The sequence below is a fragment of the Phacochoerus africanus genome, chromosome 5 (assembly GCF_016906955.1).
Source record: "Phacochoerus africanus isolate WHEZ1 chromosome 5, ROS_Pafr_v1, whole genome shotgun sequence".
Classification (NCBI taxonomy): Eukaryota; Metazoa; Chordata; class Mammalia; order Artiodactyla; family Suidae; genus Phacochoerus; species Phacochoerus africanus.
In genome coordinates, this window is record NC_062548.1 from 91,883,472 (window position 1) to 91,897,599 (window position 14,128).

Below are 14,128 nucleotides of genomic sequence, written 5' to 3' on the forward strand. Positions count from 1 at the left end.
TAAAAGGAACTGTGCTTCTGAAATTGAGGGTGTGAATGTTTTGCTTGAATTAGTCTTTTTTTAAATACTTTCTGGTATTTGAGTACTCTTTCCAGTTACTTTATATTTATTGAGAACACAGAAGAGAACAAGATGAACAAGATCCCTGCCTTTATAGTACTTGTATTCCTGAAGCGGAGACAGACAGTAAGTACTTAAACAGTTAAACAAGATAATTTCACTGTAAAATTTCAAGGTAAAAGCATTGTGGAAAAAATAAGAGTAATGGGACAGAGAGGAATCACGTCTCTTTCCAACTCTATATGGATGACTTCATGCTCATATATTGACATCATCCATGTGGGAATATTTATACCACAAAATCAGCCAGTGCTGCAAACCAATTCTGTAAGCTTTTCTTTTCCCCCCATTCCCTCAGAGCCTGTTACACAGTTGCCAGCAACTACTGACTGAAGGGCTCGGTAAATGAGACTAAATGAGAGAGTCTGACACTCAGGAGATGGAGTTTGGTGATTGAGCAGTGCTTTGTACTAGATATGTGATTTACATTGTCTAATATATACAAAACTGCTCTTGAGGCATTGTTATCCTCAATTTATTGTTGAAAAGACCAAGGCTCAGAGAAGTTGACTTGTCAAAAGTTATGTAATAAACTAAAATATTGGAGTTGCCATCATGGTGCAGCAGAAACAAATCCGAGTAGGAACCATGAGGTTGCAGGTTCGATCCCTGGCCTCGCTCATTGGGTTAAGGATCAAGCATTGCCATGAGCTGTGGTGTAGGTCGCAGACATGGCTCAGATCTGGTGTTGCAGTGGTTGTGGTATAGGCCGGCAGCTGCACCTCCTATTCAACCCCTAGCCTGGGAACATCCATATGCCTTGGAAGCGGCCTTAGAAAAAGGCAAAAAGACAAATAAATAAATAAATAAATAAATAAAAAGAATCTGACTGCTATGGTGGCTGCGGATGCATGGGTTTGATCCCTGGCCTAGCACAGTGCACAGTGGGTTAAAGGATCTGGCATTGTCGCAGCTGCTGTGTAGGTTGCAGCTGCAGCTCGGATTCAGTCCCTGCCTGCGAACTTTGGTATGCTGTGGGTGCGGCCATTTACAAAAAAAAATCGGAGTTCCTCTTGTGGCACACCAAAAACGAACCTTCATTGTTAATTATTGTTCTTTTTTTAGGCTTGATATTTTTGTAGGATAAGAGCCACACATAGTTAACTGTGTGAATAGTAGATAAAAATAATCAAATGAAATTTTCTCACTATTTTTTTTTAGAATTCACTATTATGAAATAAATTTTAGATTAATTTATGTGTACTACATGCATAAAGATTAGGGTAAGGGTAGGGAGACAGGAAATAGGCTAATAGGAAGCAGCTATATGACTTATTTTAGGAGGTTGTAACATTTTTGGTCTTATTCTTCCATGAGTTCGGTTGTTCTGTTGTAGTTGAGACTAATGTCCAAAATTCTCTCACATTGGGTTATCTGATTCACTGACTAGAAAAATCAAATTAGGGAGTTCCTGTCTTGGCTCAGTGGTTAACAAACCCAACTGGTATCCATGAGGATGTAGGTTTGATCCCTGGCCTCGCTAAGTAGGTTAAGGATCCGGTGTTGCCATGAGCTGTGCTGTAGGTCACAGACATGGCTCAGATCCCATGTTGCTGTGGCTGTGGTGTAGGTGGGCAGCTGTAGCTCTGATTCGACCCCTAGCCTGAGAACTTCCATATGCCATGGGTGCAGCCTTAAAGAGCAAAAAATAAAATAGGAAAGAATCAAGCTAAAATGAAGCAAAAGAACTATATAGCCCATTGTTCACTTTAAAAAAGATGACAACACCATCTTTATATCTGTACCAATTAACTTGGTATTGTGCATTAATATTAAAAGTCTCCAAAGCAAGTTTAACATTTCTATCATTCTTTATATTAGCTATACCTGTGTTTTATATGATTTTTAATTCTCTTTTCCTTTGTGGCTTAGCTGGTATACATAAAAGTGTCTTTTATTATGTAATTTCATCCTTGTTGAACTTCACCTAATATTAGTGAACTGCCAGAGATTCCTAAAACATACTTTTATTAGTGTACTAAGTATGACCGTGATCAGGCCTACACAGCTAGAATGGAAGAATCTTAAATAGTTAGAAGGGCTTTGCTTTGCTATCTTAATTTAGATGCAGAATCTAGCCTGGAAATCATACACGTCTTCTCATTCAACTTGAAGAACACTGAATGTGGTGTAGATTACTTAGAAATTTAATATGCATATATAGATTGCTCTTTATCTTTCTGTATAAAGTATTAGCACAAATGACAAATTTGCTTGTCTTCTTTCCTGTATTGGAAACTTGGTATAATGGGTATTGAAATTTCATGAAGTTTATCATCTTGAAAGGCAGTAATAATCTTCAGTGGCAGTTAATCATGCCATTCATTATTAAACCATTTGCTGACTAAAGGTCACTTAAAATCTTATAATTAATCATAACATTATGCACATATATTTTTATTTGACAAATATATGATCTAATTCATAATACTTTTTATTAGGTCATGTTAAGAAAATATTACACTTTTATACTAGGTGTGGTAACAGATATTGAAGAGCCTTAGATAAGGCAGTGTAGCATAGTGATTAAAGTTGCTTCTAGTGGTTCCCTGGTGGCCTAACAGGTTAAGGATCTGGCATTGTTACTGCAGTGGCTCAAGTGACTGCTGTGGCGAAGGCTGCATATCTGGCCTGGAAACTTCTGCATGCCACGGGTGTGGCCAGGGAAAAAAGGAGGTGTGTCCAGATGAACCACATTATTTTACTTGTTCTGACTTTATCACATTGTTTAATAGTAAGTTTAGGCTTCCCTCAATATTTTCCTTGATTATTTTTCAAAATTCATTGTTATTTTTACCTGCCCTCCCTAACTCTTATCAACCTAAGTCACTTTACAAGAATAAAACCACTTAAATAACCAACAACCAGCTCTGTTGATATTTTGTTTAGGATTAATTAGATTAATAAATAAAATAAATTTGTTATTTTGAGAACAGTCAGATTCTTAATAATGTTGAAATTTTTTCATTGGGAGCTGTCTGCATATCTGTATCCATAACCGTCTGTTCCTAATTTTTCACTTAGCTTTATAGTTTTGTGGGTTTCTGAATAAGTACCAGTTTTTGACTAATCTGAGGAACACTGTTTTTTGTGATAGGAACTTCTAAAACTATAACTACACTAGCTTGCCAATTGTGTGTCCTGTGAAGTTGTAGGCTGTTTTATTTATTTATGCTTACAAGATGTTAATTGAATATTATTATAGGTTAGACTGCCAGTTGCAGCTGTGAACTTCAATTAAAAGAATTACTTAAAACAGGCAATTATTTTAGTCAGGAGCATTAGTTTTCTGATATTTCACGAAAATATTATTTAAATTTTTTTTACTTGTTTATGTTTATCACTATTCTCAGAAATGCCTTCCCCCTGCACCTTACAGCCTATCCTTCTATTCTGTTTAGAATTATAGGAGTTCCTACTGTAGGTGCGGTGGATTAAGAACCTGACTACAATTGCTTGAGTCAGGGTTTGATCCTCCATAGGCACAGTAGGATTGGAAGGATCCCGTGTTGCTGCAGTTGCAATACAGGTTGCAGCTGTGTCTCGGATTCAGTCCCTGGCCTGGGAACTTCCATGTGCTGCGGGTACAGCCATAAAATTAAAAAAAATTTTATTGTTTTAGAAATAAAGATGAGAAAGTCACTTAATATCTTCTGGTGTAAAGTTACAATCATTTTAATGTAGACATTATTAACATAATTTGAACGTTTTACTAAAACCTTGAGATTTTTTCATAATAACCCCTAAAAAACCTAAAATAAATTAACCCATAAATTCCTTATAAATTGATTGCCACTGTTTGATTTCTTTGAAGTGTATTTTATCCTTTCCTTCCCCTTTCATTTCCAGTTTTTTGGCTGCACTTGTGGCCTGCCGAAGTTTCTGGGCCAGGGATCGAACTCACGCCACACCAGTGACCCGAGCCACTGCAGTGACAACACTGGATCTCTTAACCCACTGAGCTACATGGGAAGTCCTCTGTTTTATCATTTTAGAAATGCAATGTTCATTAACAATTAGAATGTAGTTTTAGATTAGAAAAAGAGTATTTTAAACTACCTTCATCTTAGTTGAGTTTTAGTTGAGTATAAGGAGGTAATGCTAGAGATGAGATCATTTCTGTCAAGGAAACTTAGAAATAAAAAATCAAATTTATCAATATTTCAGTAAATCTTGCTTAAGCAAATCTTTGGTGCTTGATCCTCTTTTGATCTTGCTTTTGTGTTACCTTTCAATCCCTGCCATTCTCCTTCCCCCAGTTACCAAAAATTAGAGAAGAGAAAGAGTGTGTGTGCAGAATTTATGTGTTAAGAATACTGGAGAGCTGTTTACACTGTGACCCTTGTTAGAATTTTTTCTTGATTTTCCAGAGAGTTTTAAACTATGAGACAAGGCGAGATCTCCCATTTATGATTATCTTTTATTATTTATTAAATTCTTCATGTAATCTTTGCTTTTTAATCTCAGAACATGGAATGATATCCATGTTGATAATTTTTTATTCTTTCATAGATTCTTCTGAAAACTACATTAAGACAAAGACTTTTGAGGGCTTCTCTGCATTACATCTTGCTGCAAGTCAAGGACATTGGAAAATCATACAGATTCTTTTAGAAGCTGGAGCAGATCCTAATGCAACTACTTTAGAGGAAACCACACCACTGTTTTTAGGTGAGCTATGTTATTTGTGGTATAGATATAATTTTTTATTTTTATTTTTTTTGCTAAAGTAACTAAGCTTGATTTTTACCTTAAGCTATTGTACTTGGAGTATGTTCTCTGTCAAATATTATACTGCCTCTTTGATTCTGAAATCAAAACGGTATTTTTAAAGGTTCCTCTTTGTTTTCTAACCATGGGTGATACATCCGGGAATCTCTTTAAATGTTTATTTAACATTGTAGCCTATTCTTAATTGACGCAGTAGTTGTTGTCAGTGTTGTTCTGAAGACCAGAGCTTAAATTATAGCAGTAGTAACAAGATCACCTGTGAATGTTTTATGTTTGCTTTTACTTTTCCTTTAATTAATTTATTTTTTAGGGGCACAAGTGCAGCATATGGAAGTTCCCAGGATAGGGGTCTAATCAGAGCTGCAAGCTGCTGGCCTATGCCACAGCCACAGCAACACCACAGCCACAGCAATGCAGGATGTGAGCCACATCTACAACCTACACTGCAGCTGTGTAGGTGATCCTTAACGCACTGAGTGGGGCCAGAAATCGAACCCGCATCCTCATGGTTACTAGTTGGAGTCGTTTCCATTGAGCCACAGCAGGAACTCCCGAAAGGCCAAATTTTAAAGGGCATACCTCCAGTACCTATCTTTTTTTCTTTTCTCCCTCTCACTGATCCTGTCTGTCTTCAGAGATATTGTGGAACATGAGAAAATTATTCCAAAGTTTAGTGGAACATGAGAAAATTAAGAGAATAAAACATTTGAATAGAATCAATGCATCTGGACCATAGTTTTGGTTCTGCCACATGTAATTTATGTTCCTTTATTTACTCTATACTTCAGTTTCCTCTCTTATTAAGTGAGAGTAATAGTACCTATCTAGTCTTTTTTTGGGCTGAGAATAAAATGAGATGTCTATGAAACTAATTTTTTCCTTGTTAGTTAAAAAATATATATTCTTAAAATTTATGTATAGTAAATTCATTCTTTTTAGTGTCCCACTTCTATGAGTTTTGATGTATGGATAAAATTGTGTAATGACAATGATAAATGTAGAATGGCTCCATCCTTTTCCAAAATTCTGTCTTGCTGCCTATTTTTTTTTTAATTTTAATTTTTATTTATTTATTTTAATTTTTTATTTTTTTTGTCTTTTGTCTTTTTAGGGCTGAACCCGTGGCGTATGGAGGTTCCCAGGCTAGCGGTCTAATCGGAGCTGTTGCTGCCGGCCTATGCCAGAGCCACAGCATTTCCAGATCTGAGCCGCATCTGCGACCTACACCATGGCTCACGGCAACGCCGGATCTTCAACCCACTGAGCAAGGCCAGGGATCGAACCCACATCATGGTTCCTAGTTGGATTCGTTTCCGCTGCGCCAAGATGGGAAGTCCTTGCTGCCTATTTTTAATCACCCTCCCCCTGCCACTTAACCCTCTAATAACTGCTGATCTTACTGTGATTTTAGTTTGCATTTTTCTGATTGCTAATGATGTTGAATATCTTTTCATGTGATTATTTGCCATCTTTTCTTTCTTCCTGTTTTGTGTTTAGACAAAAGTATGTTTTGTTTTGAAATAATTTCAGGGTTGTGGAAATAACAGTACAAAGGATTCTTTTTCATTTAAAAAGTTTTATTGTAGTAATGTTAATTTACAATGTTGTGATAATTTCTGCTGTATAACAAAATGATTCTATTATACATATACTCACACCCATTCTTTTTAAGATTCTTTTCCTAGATAGATTATCACAGAATAGTGAGTAGAGTTCCTGGCTATATAGCAGTTCCCTGTTGGCCTCTCCATGTACCACCATGTGCATATGCCAATCCCAAACCCCTAATTTCTGCCTCCCCCCACACACATTCCCCCTTTGGGAAATTTAGTTTCAGAATCTTTGAATCTGTTTCTGTTTTGTAAGTTTGCTATCATTTTTTATATTAGTGATCTCACATGATATTTGTCTTTCTCTGTCTGACTTATTTCACCTTAGTATGATAATCTCTCAGTCCATTCATGTTGCTGCAAGTGGCATTATTTCATTCTTTTCTAATGGCTGAGTAATATTCCATTATATATATCTTCCTTATCCAGTCCTCTGTCTATGGACATTTAGGTTGCTTCCATATCTTGGCTATTATAAATAGTGCTGCAGTGAACATTGGGGTGCATGTGTCTTTTCGAGTCAAGGTTTTCTCTGGATATATGCCCAGGAGTGAGATTGCTGGTCATGTGGTAGTTCTATATTTAGTTTTTAAAGGAATCTCCATACCGTTCTCTATAGTGATTGTACTAATTTATATTCCCACCAGCATTGTAGAAGGGCTCCCTTTTCTCCACACTGTCTCTAGCATTTATTGTTTGTAGACTTTTTGATGATGGCTGTTCTAATTGGTGTGAGGTAATACCTCAGTGTAGTTTTGATTTACATTTCTCTAATACTTAGTGATATTGAGCATCTTTTCATGTGCTTTTTGGGCCATATGTCTGTCTTCTTTGGAGAAATGTTTGTTTAGATCTTATGACCATTTTTTATTTGGGTTATTTGTTTTTTTTGGTATAAAGCTTCATGAGATGTTGGTATATTTTCAAGGTTAATCCCTTATTGGTTTCTTCATTTACAAAGATTTTCTCCCATTTTGTAGGTTTTCTTTTCATTTTATTTATAATTTCCTTTGCTGTGCAAAAAATTTTAAGTTTAATTAGGTTCCATTGGTTTATTTTTGTTTCCGTTTCTTACTCTAGGAGGTGAGTCAAAGATAGTATGGAGTTCCCATCGTGACTCAGGGGTTAACGAACCCAACTAGCATCCATGAGTACTTGGGTTCGATCCCTGGCCTCGCTCAGTGGGTTAAGGATCTGGTGTTGCCCTGAGCTGTGGTGTAGGTTGCAGACGAGGCTCGGATCTGCCTTAGGCTGGCCGCTACAGCTCTGATTCTACCCCTAGTCTGGGAACCTCCATGTGCCATGGGTGCGGCCCTAAAAAAAGACAATAAAAAAAAAGATAGTGCTGTGATTTATGTCAGAGTGTTCTGCCTATGTTTTCCTCTAAGACTTTTATGGTATATGGTCTTATGTTTAAGTCTTTAGTCCATTTTGAGCCCCTGTTCCCTGCCCCCCTGCACCTGTGGCATGTGGAAATTCCTGGGCCAGGAATCAAATCTTTGTCATAGCAGGATCCCGCACCGCTGCAGTGGCAATACTGGATCCTTAACCCTCTGAACCACAAGAGAACTCCCATTTTGAGTTTTACTTTTGTGTATAGTGTTACAGAGTATTCTAATTTCATTCTTTTACATGTGGCTGTTGTTTTTTATCTTTTATTTTAACATTTTTGAAGGTTTAAGCCATTTATTTCATAGAATGTCTTTCAATTTGTTTTGTTCTATGTGTTTTAGAACCACACCTGCAGCATATGGTCGGGCTAGGGATCCAATTGGAGCTGTTGCTACCGGCCTAGCCCACAGCCACAGCAACGCCAAATTCGAGCTGAGTCTGAAACCTACATCACAGCTCACAGCAATGCCAGATCCTTTAACCCACTGAGCGTGGCCAGGGATTGAACCTGCACCCTCATGGATACTATGGGTACTAGCTGGGTTCTGAACCCACTGAGCCACAATGGAAACTTCTGATGTTTTTTCTTGATAAAGTGCAGGTTATATGTTTCTCTAGAAATACCACAGAAGTGAAGTGGTATCTTCATGCATCTTAAGAAGAAAATGATCCATTACTGGTAATATTAATTTGTAAAAGTATTTTGAATATATGAAATACATCATTATGAAGATATTTCATGGAAGCCTTGCTGAAATATGGTTGGAGTTTCCTAAAGAGGAGATTGCTTTTTATATAAAGTTTCTTCCTCCCACCCCCAACCCCAAACACACATTATTCAACCCACTTTGGATGTTCTGTTACAACCAAATAGTAAACTTAAGCTTTCATTGAGGCCATACCGTGTGTAGTCTCTATTCTAGTTGTTTGTCTTCAAGGAATCTAACACACAGAGGAATGAACATAATTAAGTTCTATGAAAGAGTTAGAAGTAGTGTTCCAAGTAGTTAAAGAGAGAAAAGTAAACCACCCTGGGATAACAGAGGAAGACATAAAGTGCAGAGGACTATATTAATTGTAACAGTAACACTTACTGAGAATGTCTGCCAAACCCTTTGTCAAGTGTTTTACATGAATTAGCTTGTTTAGTTTTTCATCATGAGTCTATGAGATATGTACTATTGTTATATTTCTGCTCACAGATGTGGATGTGTAAAAACACTATTTAGAATCAGAAGAGCTATGATTGAGTCTCGATTCTGCTATTATCTGTGTATTGGTTAGAATAGCATTTCCTAAATTGATTACATGAGCTATTAATAGATGTACACTGACAGAAGGGTTCCATCAGTATATATCTGGGAAATGCTGTATTCTCTATTCCCTAATTCAGAAAAACAAAAAACACTAGCCATGTAGCTTAAGTGTACACCTAATCCGCAGTATCCTCTGTACTCTGTTAGCTCTCCTATTTTAGTATCTTCCTATACTTATCACTGTTCTTATTTATTTGCTACTTTCTTTATTGACTCCCCTTATTAGAAAGAATGTTCCACAGAGAAGGAATTTTATATGCTATGTTCAGTGTTGTAAATCCCGGACTCAGATCAGTGCCTGTTATATGGTAGGCATCTGGTAAGTTATTTGTTGAATGAAAAAATGGTCTCCGAGGTGGTTTCTTATAAAACATCACTTATTTTAACTTTAACCTAGCATTTTGAACTTTTTTTTCTTTTTTAAGGTCTCACCTGTAACATGTGGAAATTCCTGGGCTAGGAGTTGAATGGGAGCTGCAGCTGCCGGCCTGTGCCACAGCCACAGCAACGCAGGATCTGAGCCACATCTGTGACCTATGCTGCAGTTTGCAATGCTGAATCCTTAATTCACTGAGTGAGGCCACGGATTGAACCCGCATCTTCACAGATGCTAGTCAGGTTCTTAACCTTCTGAGCTACAACAGGAACTCCTTGAAATGTACTTGACTGTAATGTTATTTTTCTTTGTGGAACACTTAGGAATATTGCAAAAAAAAAATTCATATTCCATGAAACTGAGAAGTGCTAGTTTGATCATTTAGTTTACAGTTTCAACATATAATAGTCCCATTTATGATATTCAATATTTTGCTTGCCTGTTGTGTGTAAATATTTGGAGAAAATTAGAGATATAGAATTTTTAGTGACATTTCAGGATATAGTTAACTTTCTCTTTTTTATGTTAATGAAGAGTTGCTAAGATAATTCAAACCAGTGACTAACTTTAAATCACTTATTTATAGTAATAGGATTTATTTAATTTCTCTGGCAGCAAATTTATCATGCTAATTATGTTTTGTATTAGCTAATACAAAAAATAATTTGACTCAAGCAGAGAGTTTAAACCCAGGAAGATGTAGTACATAGAATACTTTTATATGCTCAAGTACTGCATCACTTGTTATTAGGTCCTTGTTTGGAAGTAGAGTATTTTTAAAGAAGGAAAAGGAAAGAAAAATACAGCCTGAGCTTTTGAAAAAACATAGTGACAAAGAATGGATATGTGACTTTTTAGGTAGGTGTTTCTTAAATTAAGTGTTCTGGGCTCTAGTGTATGTTCTGCCCCATAAATATGACAAACTTTAGCAATCTGCTTTGCTTATCTGTATCTTTCTCCCTCTTTTAAATAACTATAGTGATCCCTGTTTCAAGATATAATAGAAGAGTTTTTTTTTAATTAAAACAAAATCTAGAACATGTCAAGGTTTGTAACAAACTATAGTTGATAATCTCAAGGCGAGGAAGAATGGTTGGGCTGACTGGATTTAAAGTGGAAAGGGATGGGTGTTCCCATTGTGGCTCAGTGGTAACAAACCTGACTAGTATCCATGAGGATACGGGTTTGATCCCTGGCCTCACTCAGTGGGTTAAGGATCTGGTCTTGCCATGAGCTGTGGTGTAGGTCACAGATGCTGCTCGGATCCCACGTTGCTGTGGCTGTGCCATAGACCAGCAGCTGGAGCTATAATTTGAATCCTGGCCTGGGACAATATGCTTCAGGTACGGCCATTTAAAAAAAAAAAAGTGAGAAAGGAGGACTGCCCATTTAGTATAGCTTCCTTCCCATCTGTAGAGTTATCTTCCAAACTGTTCATGTTGCCCCATCCCCCCAGGGAAGCTATATTCCCTTGCATGTTGTGGTACCTATCCTGTGACCCAGTGACCACCTAAACTGGAAGATCAGAGCCTAGAAAATGAGTACAGAACTGTGGAAACTTCCAGATAACTGGAAAAGTTATCATCAGTGTTGTATGGTTATGACTGAAAACTAAATGCAGTTAGAAAATTTACTACTCCGCTGTTTGTAATGGGACTGTCTTCCCTACACAGAATTCACCAAGATTTTCATAAAATTTAGTTCAGAAGGGAGATTTTCAGTTTGATGACAGTAATTAAAATGAGAAAACTCCAGAAGAAAGGAAATATTAAGAAAACTTCCCCTCCATATCTTTCTGTATGAAAATTGTCCTTATAGACCATCATTTGCTAACATGCAATTTAAAGTTTATGTTTAACAAGGAGTCTGCCCCTTTATTTCTTTTCTTTTCTCTTGCCTTCTTTCTTGTTTTCCTTTGCCTCATAAATGCATACATAGTAAATATTCTAAGGATAGATTTGTAAAACTGCTTTGGAAATAAGAATGCCTTCATTTATAAATATAGTAGATTCTAAGTGGAAATCTAGCTGATTATATGGAAGTAGTTTTTTCTCTTTGTTTTCCTATGTATAAAACAACACTGATAAATTGGAGGCTCAAATCCAATCCAGTGTGACTTCGTAGAACAGTTTCTGTGGGAACTGCGAAGCATGCAGTTTTGACTTTTCATGGGTTATTTTTTATCTTTTGTTCTTCTTCTCTGCTTAGTTTGTGTAACTTTCAGTGTTAAACATAGGAGTAATATTTACTAAGAATGAAGTGTTTTATAAGGAGTTCCTGTCATGGCACAGCAGAAACAAATCCAACTAGGAACTATAAGGTTGCATGTTCGATCCCTGGCCTTGCTCAGTGGGTTAAGGATCCGGTGTTGCTGTGAGCTGGTGTAGTTTGCGGATACGGTTTGGATCCTGCATTGCTGTGGTGTAGGCCGGCAGCTGTAGCCCCGATTTGAACCCTAGCCTGGGAATCTCCATAGCCGCAGGTGTGACCCTAAAAAGCTAAATAAATAAATAAATAAATATATAAATGAAATGTTTTATAAACAGTGTTATGTGAAGCTATTTATTACAATATTTAATAGTAAAATATGTCATACTTTTTTGTTGTTGCTTTTTAGGGCTGCACTTGGAGCACATGAAGGTTCCCAGGTGAGGGGTCAAATTGGAGCTACAGCTACCTGCCTATGCCACAGCCACAACAATACAAGATCTGAGCCAAGACTGCAACCTACACTACAGCTCACGGCAACGACAGATCCCTGAACCACTGGGCAAGACCGGGGATCAAACCCGCATCCTCATGGATACTAGTCAGATTCATTTCTGTTGCACCACAACAGGAACTCCCATACTTATTTTTTGCCATGATTTTGGCATGTTGTAGTTCTTCCCAGGCTAGGGATCGAACTGCCATAGTGACAGTGCCAGATCCTTAACCTGTTTCGCCACAAGAGAACTCCAAAATATGTCATACTTTAGCTTATGTGACATATCCTGTCACTCTGACTCTGCTGATATATTCCAGAGTTGAACAAACCAACCTGCATTTCACTTTTCACTAGTATTTTCATGGATCAGTGATCATTCATAGAGTTATTTTTTGCAGTGCTAGGGATTTTGAGGTTTAACATTCATATATTCAATATATTTTATGTTAATTAAACTTTATCTTTGGAATTATTTTTAGGTTTTTTTCAGTGGAAAGGTTAAGCATCTTCCCCAAGGATTGTAATTTATGCAGTTTTGTTTGAGGGCATGTTAGTTCTTGAAAACAGGAGTTTGAATTTTCCCAACTCTGAAGTATGGATGTTCATTAAAGTTTGCATTTTAAGAGTTCTCTTGTGGTGCAGTGGGTTAAGGATCCAGTATTGGGATCAGGTTCTGTCCCTGGCTCAGGAACTTCCACATGCCTTGGGGGTGGCCAAAAAATAAAATTAAATTAAAAAATAAAGGTTTCTCTTGGCCCTGTTACTAGGGAGACATGGAAAAACAATAAGATGGTAGAATTTTAGGTTTTTGCCTTTTAAGGCTTACATGTGATTAAAAAATGTGTTTTTCTAGATACGGTCTCTAATGTCTGATAGGCCGTTAGACTTCTCTCTAATGTCAGAAACATGTCAGTGGCAACATGTAAAATTAGATTGGGGTACTCACCGCAATCTTTCTGTTAAATTGCTAATATAATGAATTATGTCCATGAGATCATAGTTTTTTTTCCCATCAGTATACATCTTTAAGGTTGTTAGTTATGGAGTTCCCACTCTAGCACAGTGGGTTAAGAATCTGATGTTGTTTCTGAGGTGCTGTGGGTTCTATCCCCAGCCCAGCAGAGTGGGCTAAGGATCTGGCATTGCCCCATCTGTGATGTAGGTCACAGTTGTGGCTCAGATTTGATCCCTGGTCCGAGAAATTCCATATGCAGCCAAACAGGAAAAAATATATATGTCTTGTTAGTCATTGGGCAAACATGAAGTCCTTTTTTTCCCCCCTTCCTTTTTTTAGGGCTGCACCTGTGGCATATGGAAGTTGCCAGGCTAGGGGTAGAATTGGAGCTGCAGCTGCCAGCCTACACCGCAGCCATAGCAATGCAGGATCTGAGCTATGTCTTTGACCTACACCACAGCTCACAGCCGCACCGGATCTTTAACCCACTGAGCAAAGCCGGGCAAGAATTGAGCCTGCCTCCTCATAGGTACTAGTCGGGTTCGTAATCCCCTGAGCCACAACAGGAAGTCCAAACATGAAGTCCTTTATAAGTATAACTTTTCATTACAATTTTAGAACAAAATTTTCTAAATAGCTGTAAAATACTACATTTCAGACTGAAGATTCATGGCCAAGACACATGATAGGAATATATCTGAGTAAGTGAAATTATGGGGAAGGGGTTTGAAATTATGTACATATCTTTGATGGAGAAAGCCTTATTTTTGTAATCATTCTGATTATAAAATTTAATTGTGAAATAAATAACTGTTGGGCAGTCCTACTTAACCAATGACATTCTTGAAATGATTACCCATCCTTGCCAGTCACATTGTTATATTGAAAGGTTGCAGCTTATACATTCTGCCAATGGAGTTA

General features: G+C 37.2%; 1 protein-coding gene across 4 annotated transcripts in view; it reads left to right on the forward strand.

Annotated features, from left to right (window-relative positions):
• The window catches only part of ASB3 (ankyrin repeat and SOCS box containing 3), a 114,887-nt gene that overhangs the window by 34,521 nt on the left and 66,238 nt on the right, over positions 1 to 14,128 (forward strand). For all 4 annotated transcript variants that reach the window (XM_047782090.1, XM_047782093.1, XM_047782092.1 and 1 more), the window contains exon 3: positions 4,633 to 4,791. In XM_047782090.1, the coding sequence (XP_047638046.1) occupies positions 4,633 to 4,791 (159 nt within the window). The remainder of the gene's footprint in view (positions 1 to 4,632; positions 4,792 to 14,128) is intronic.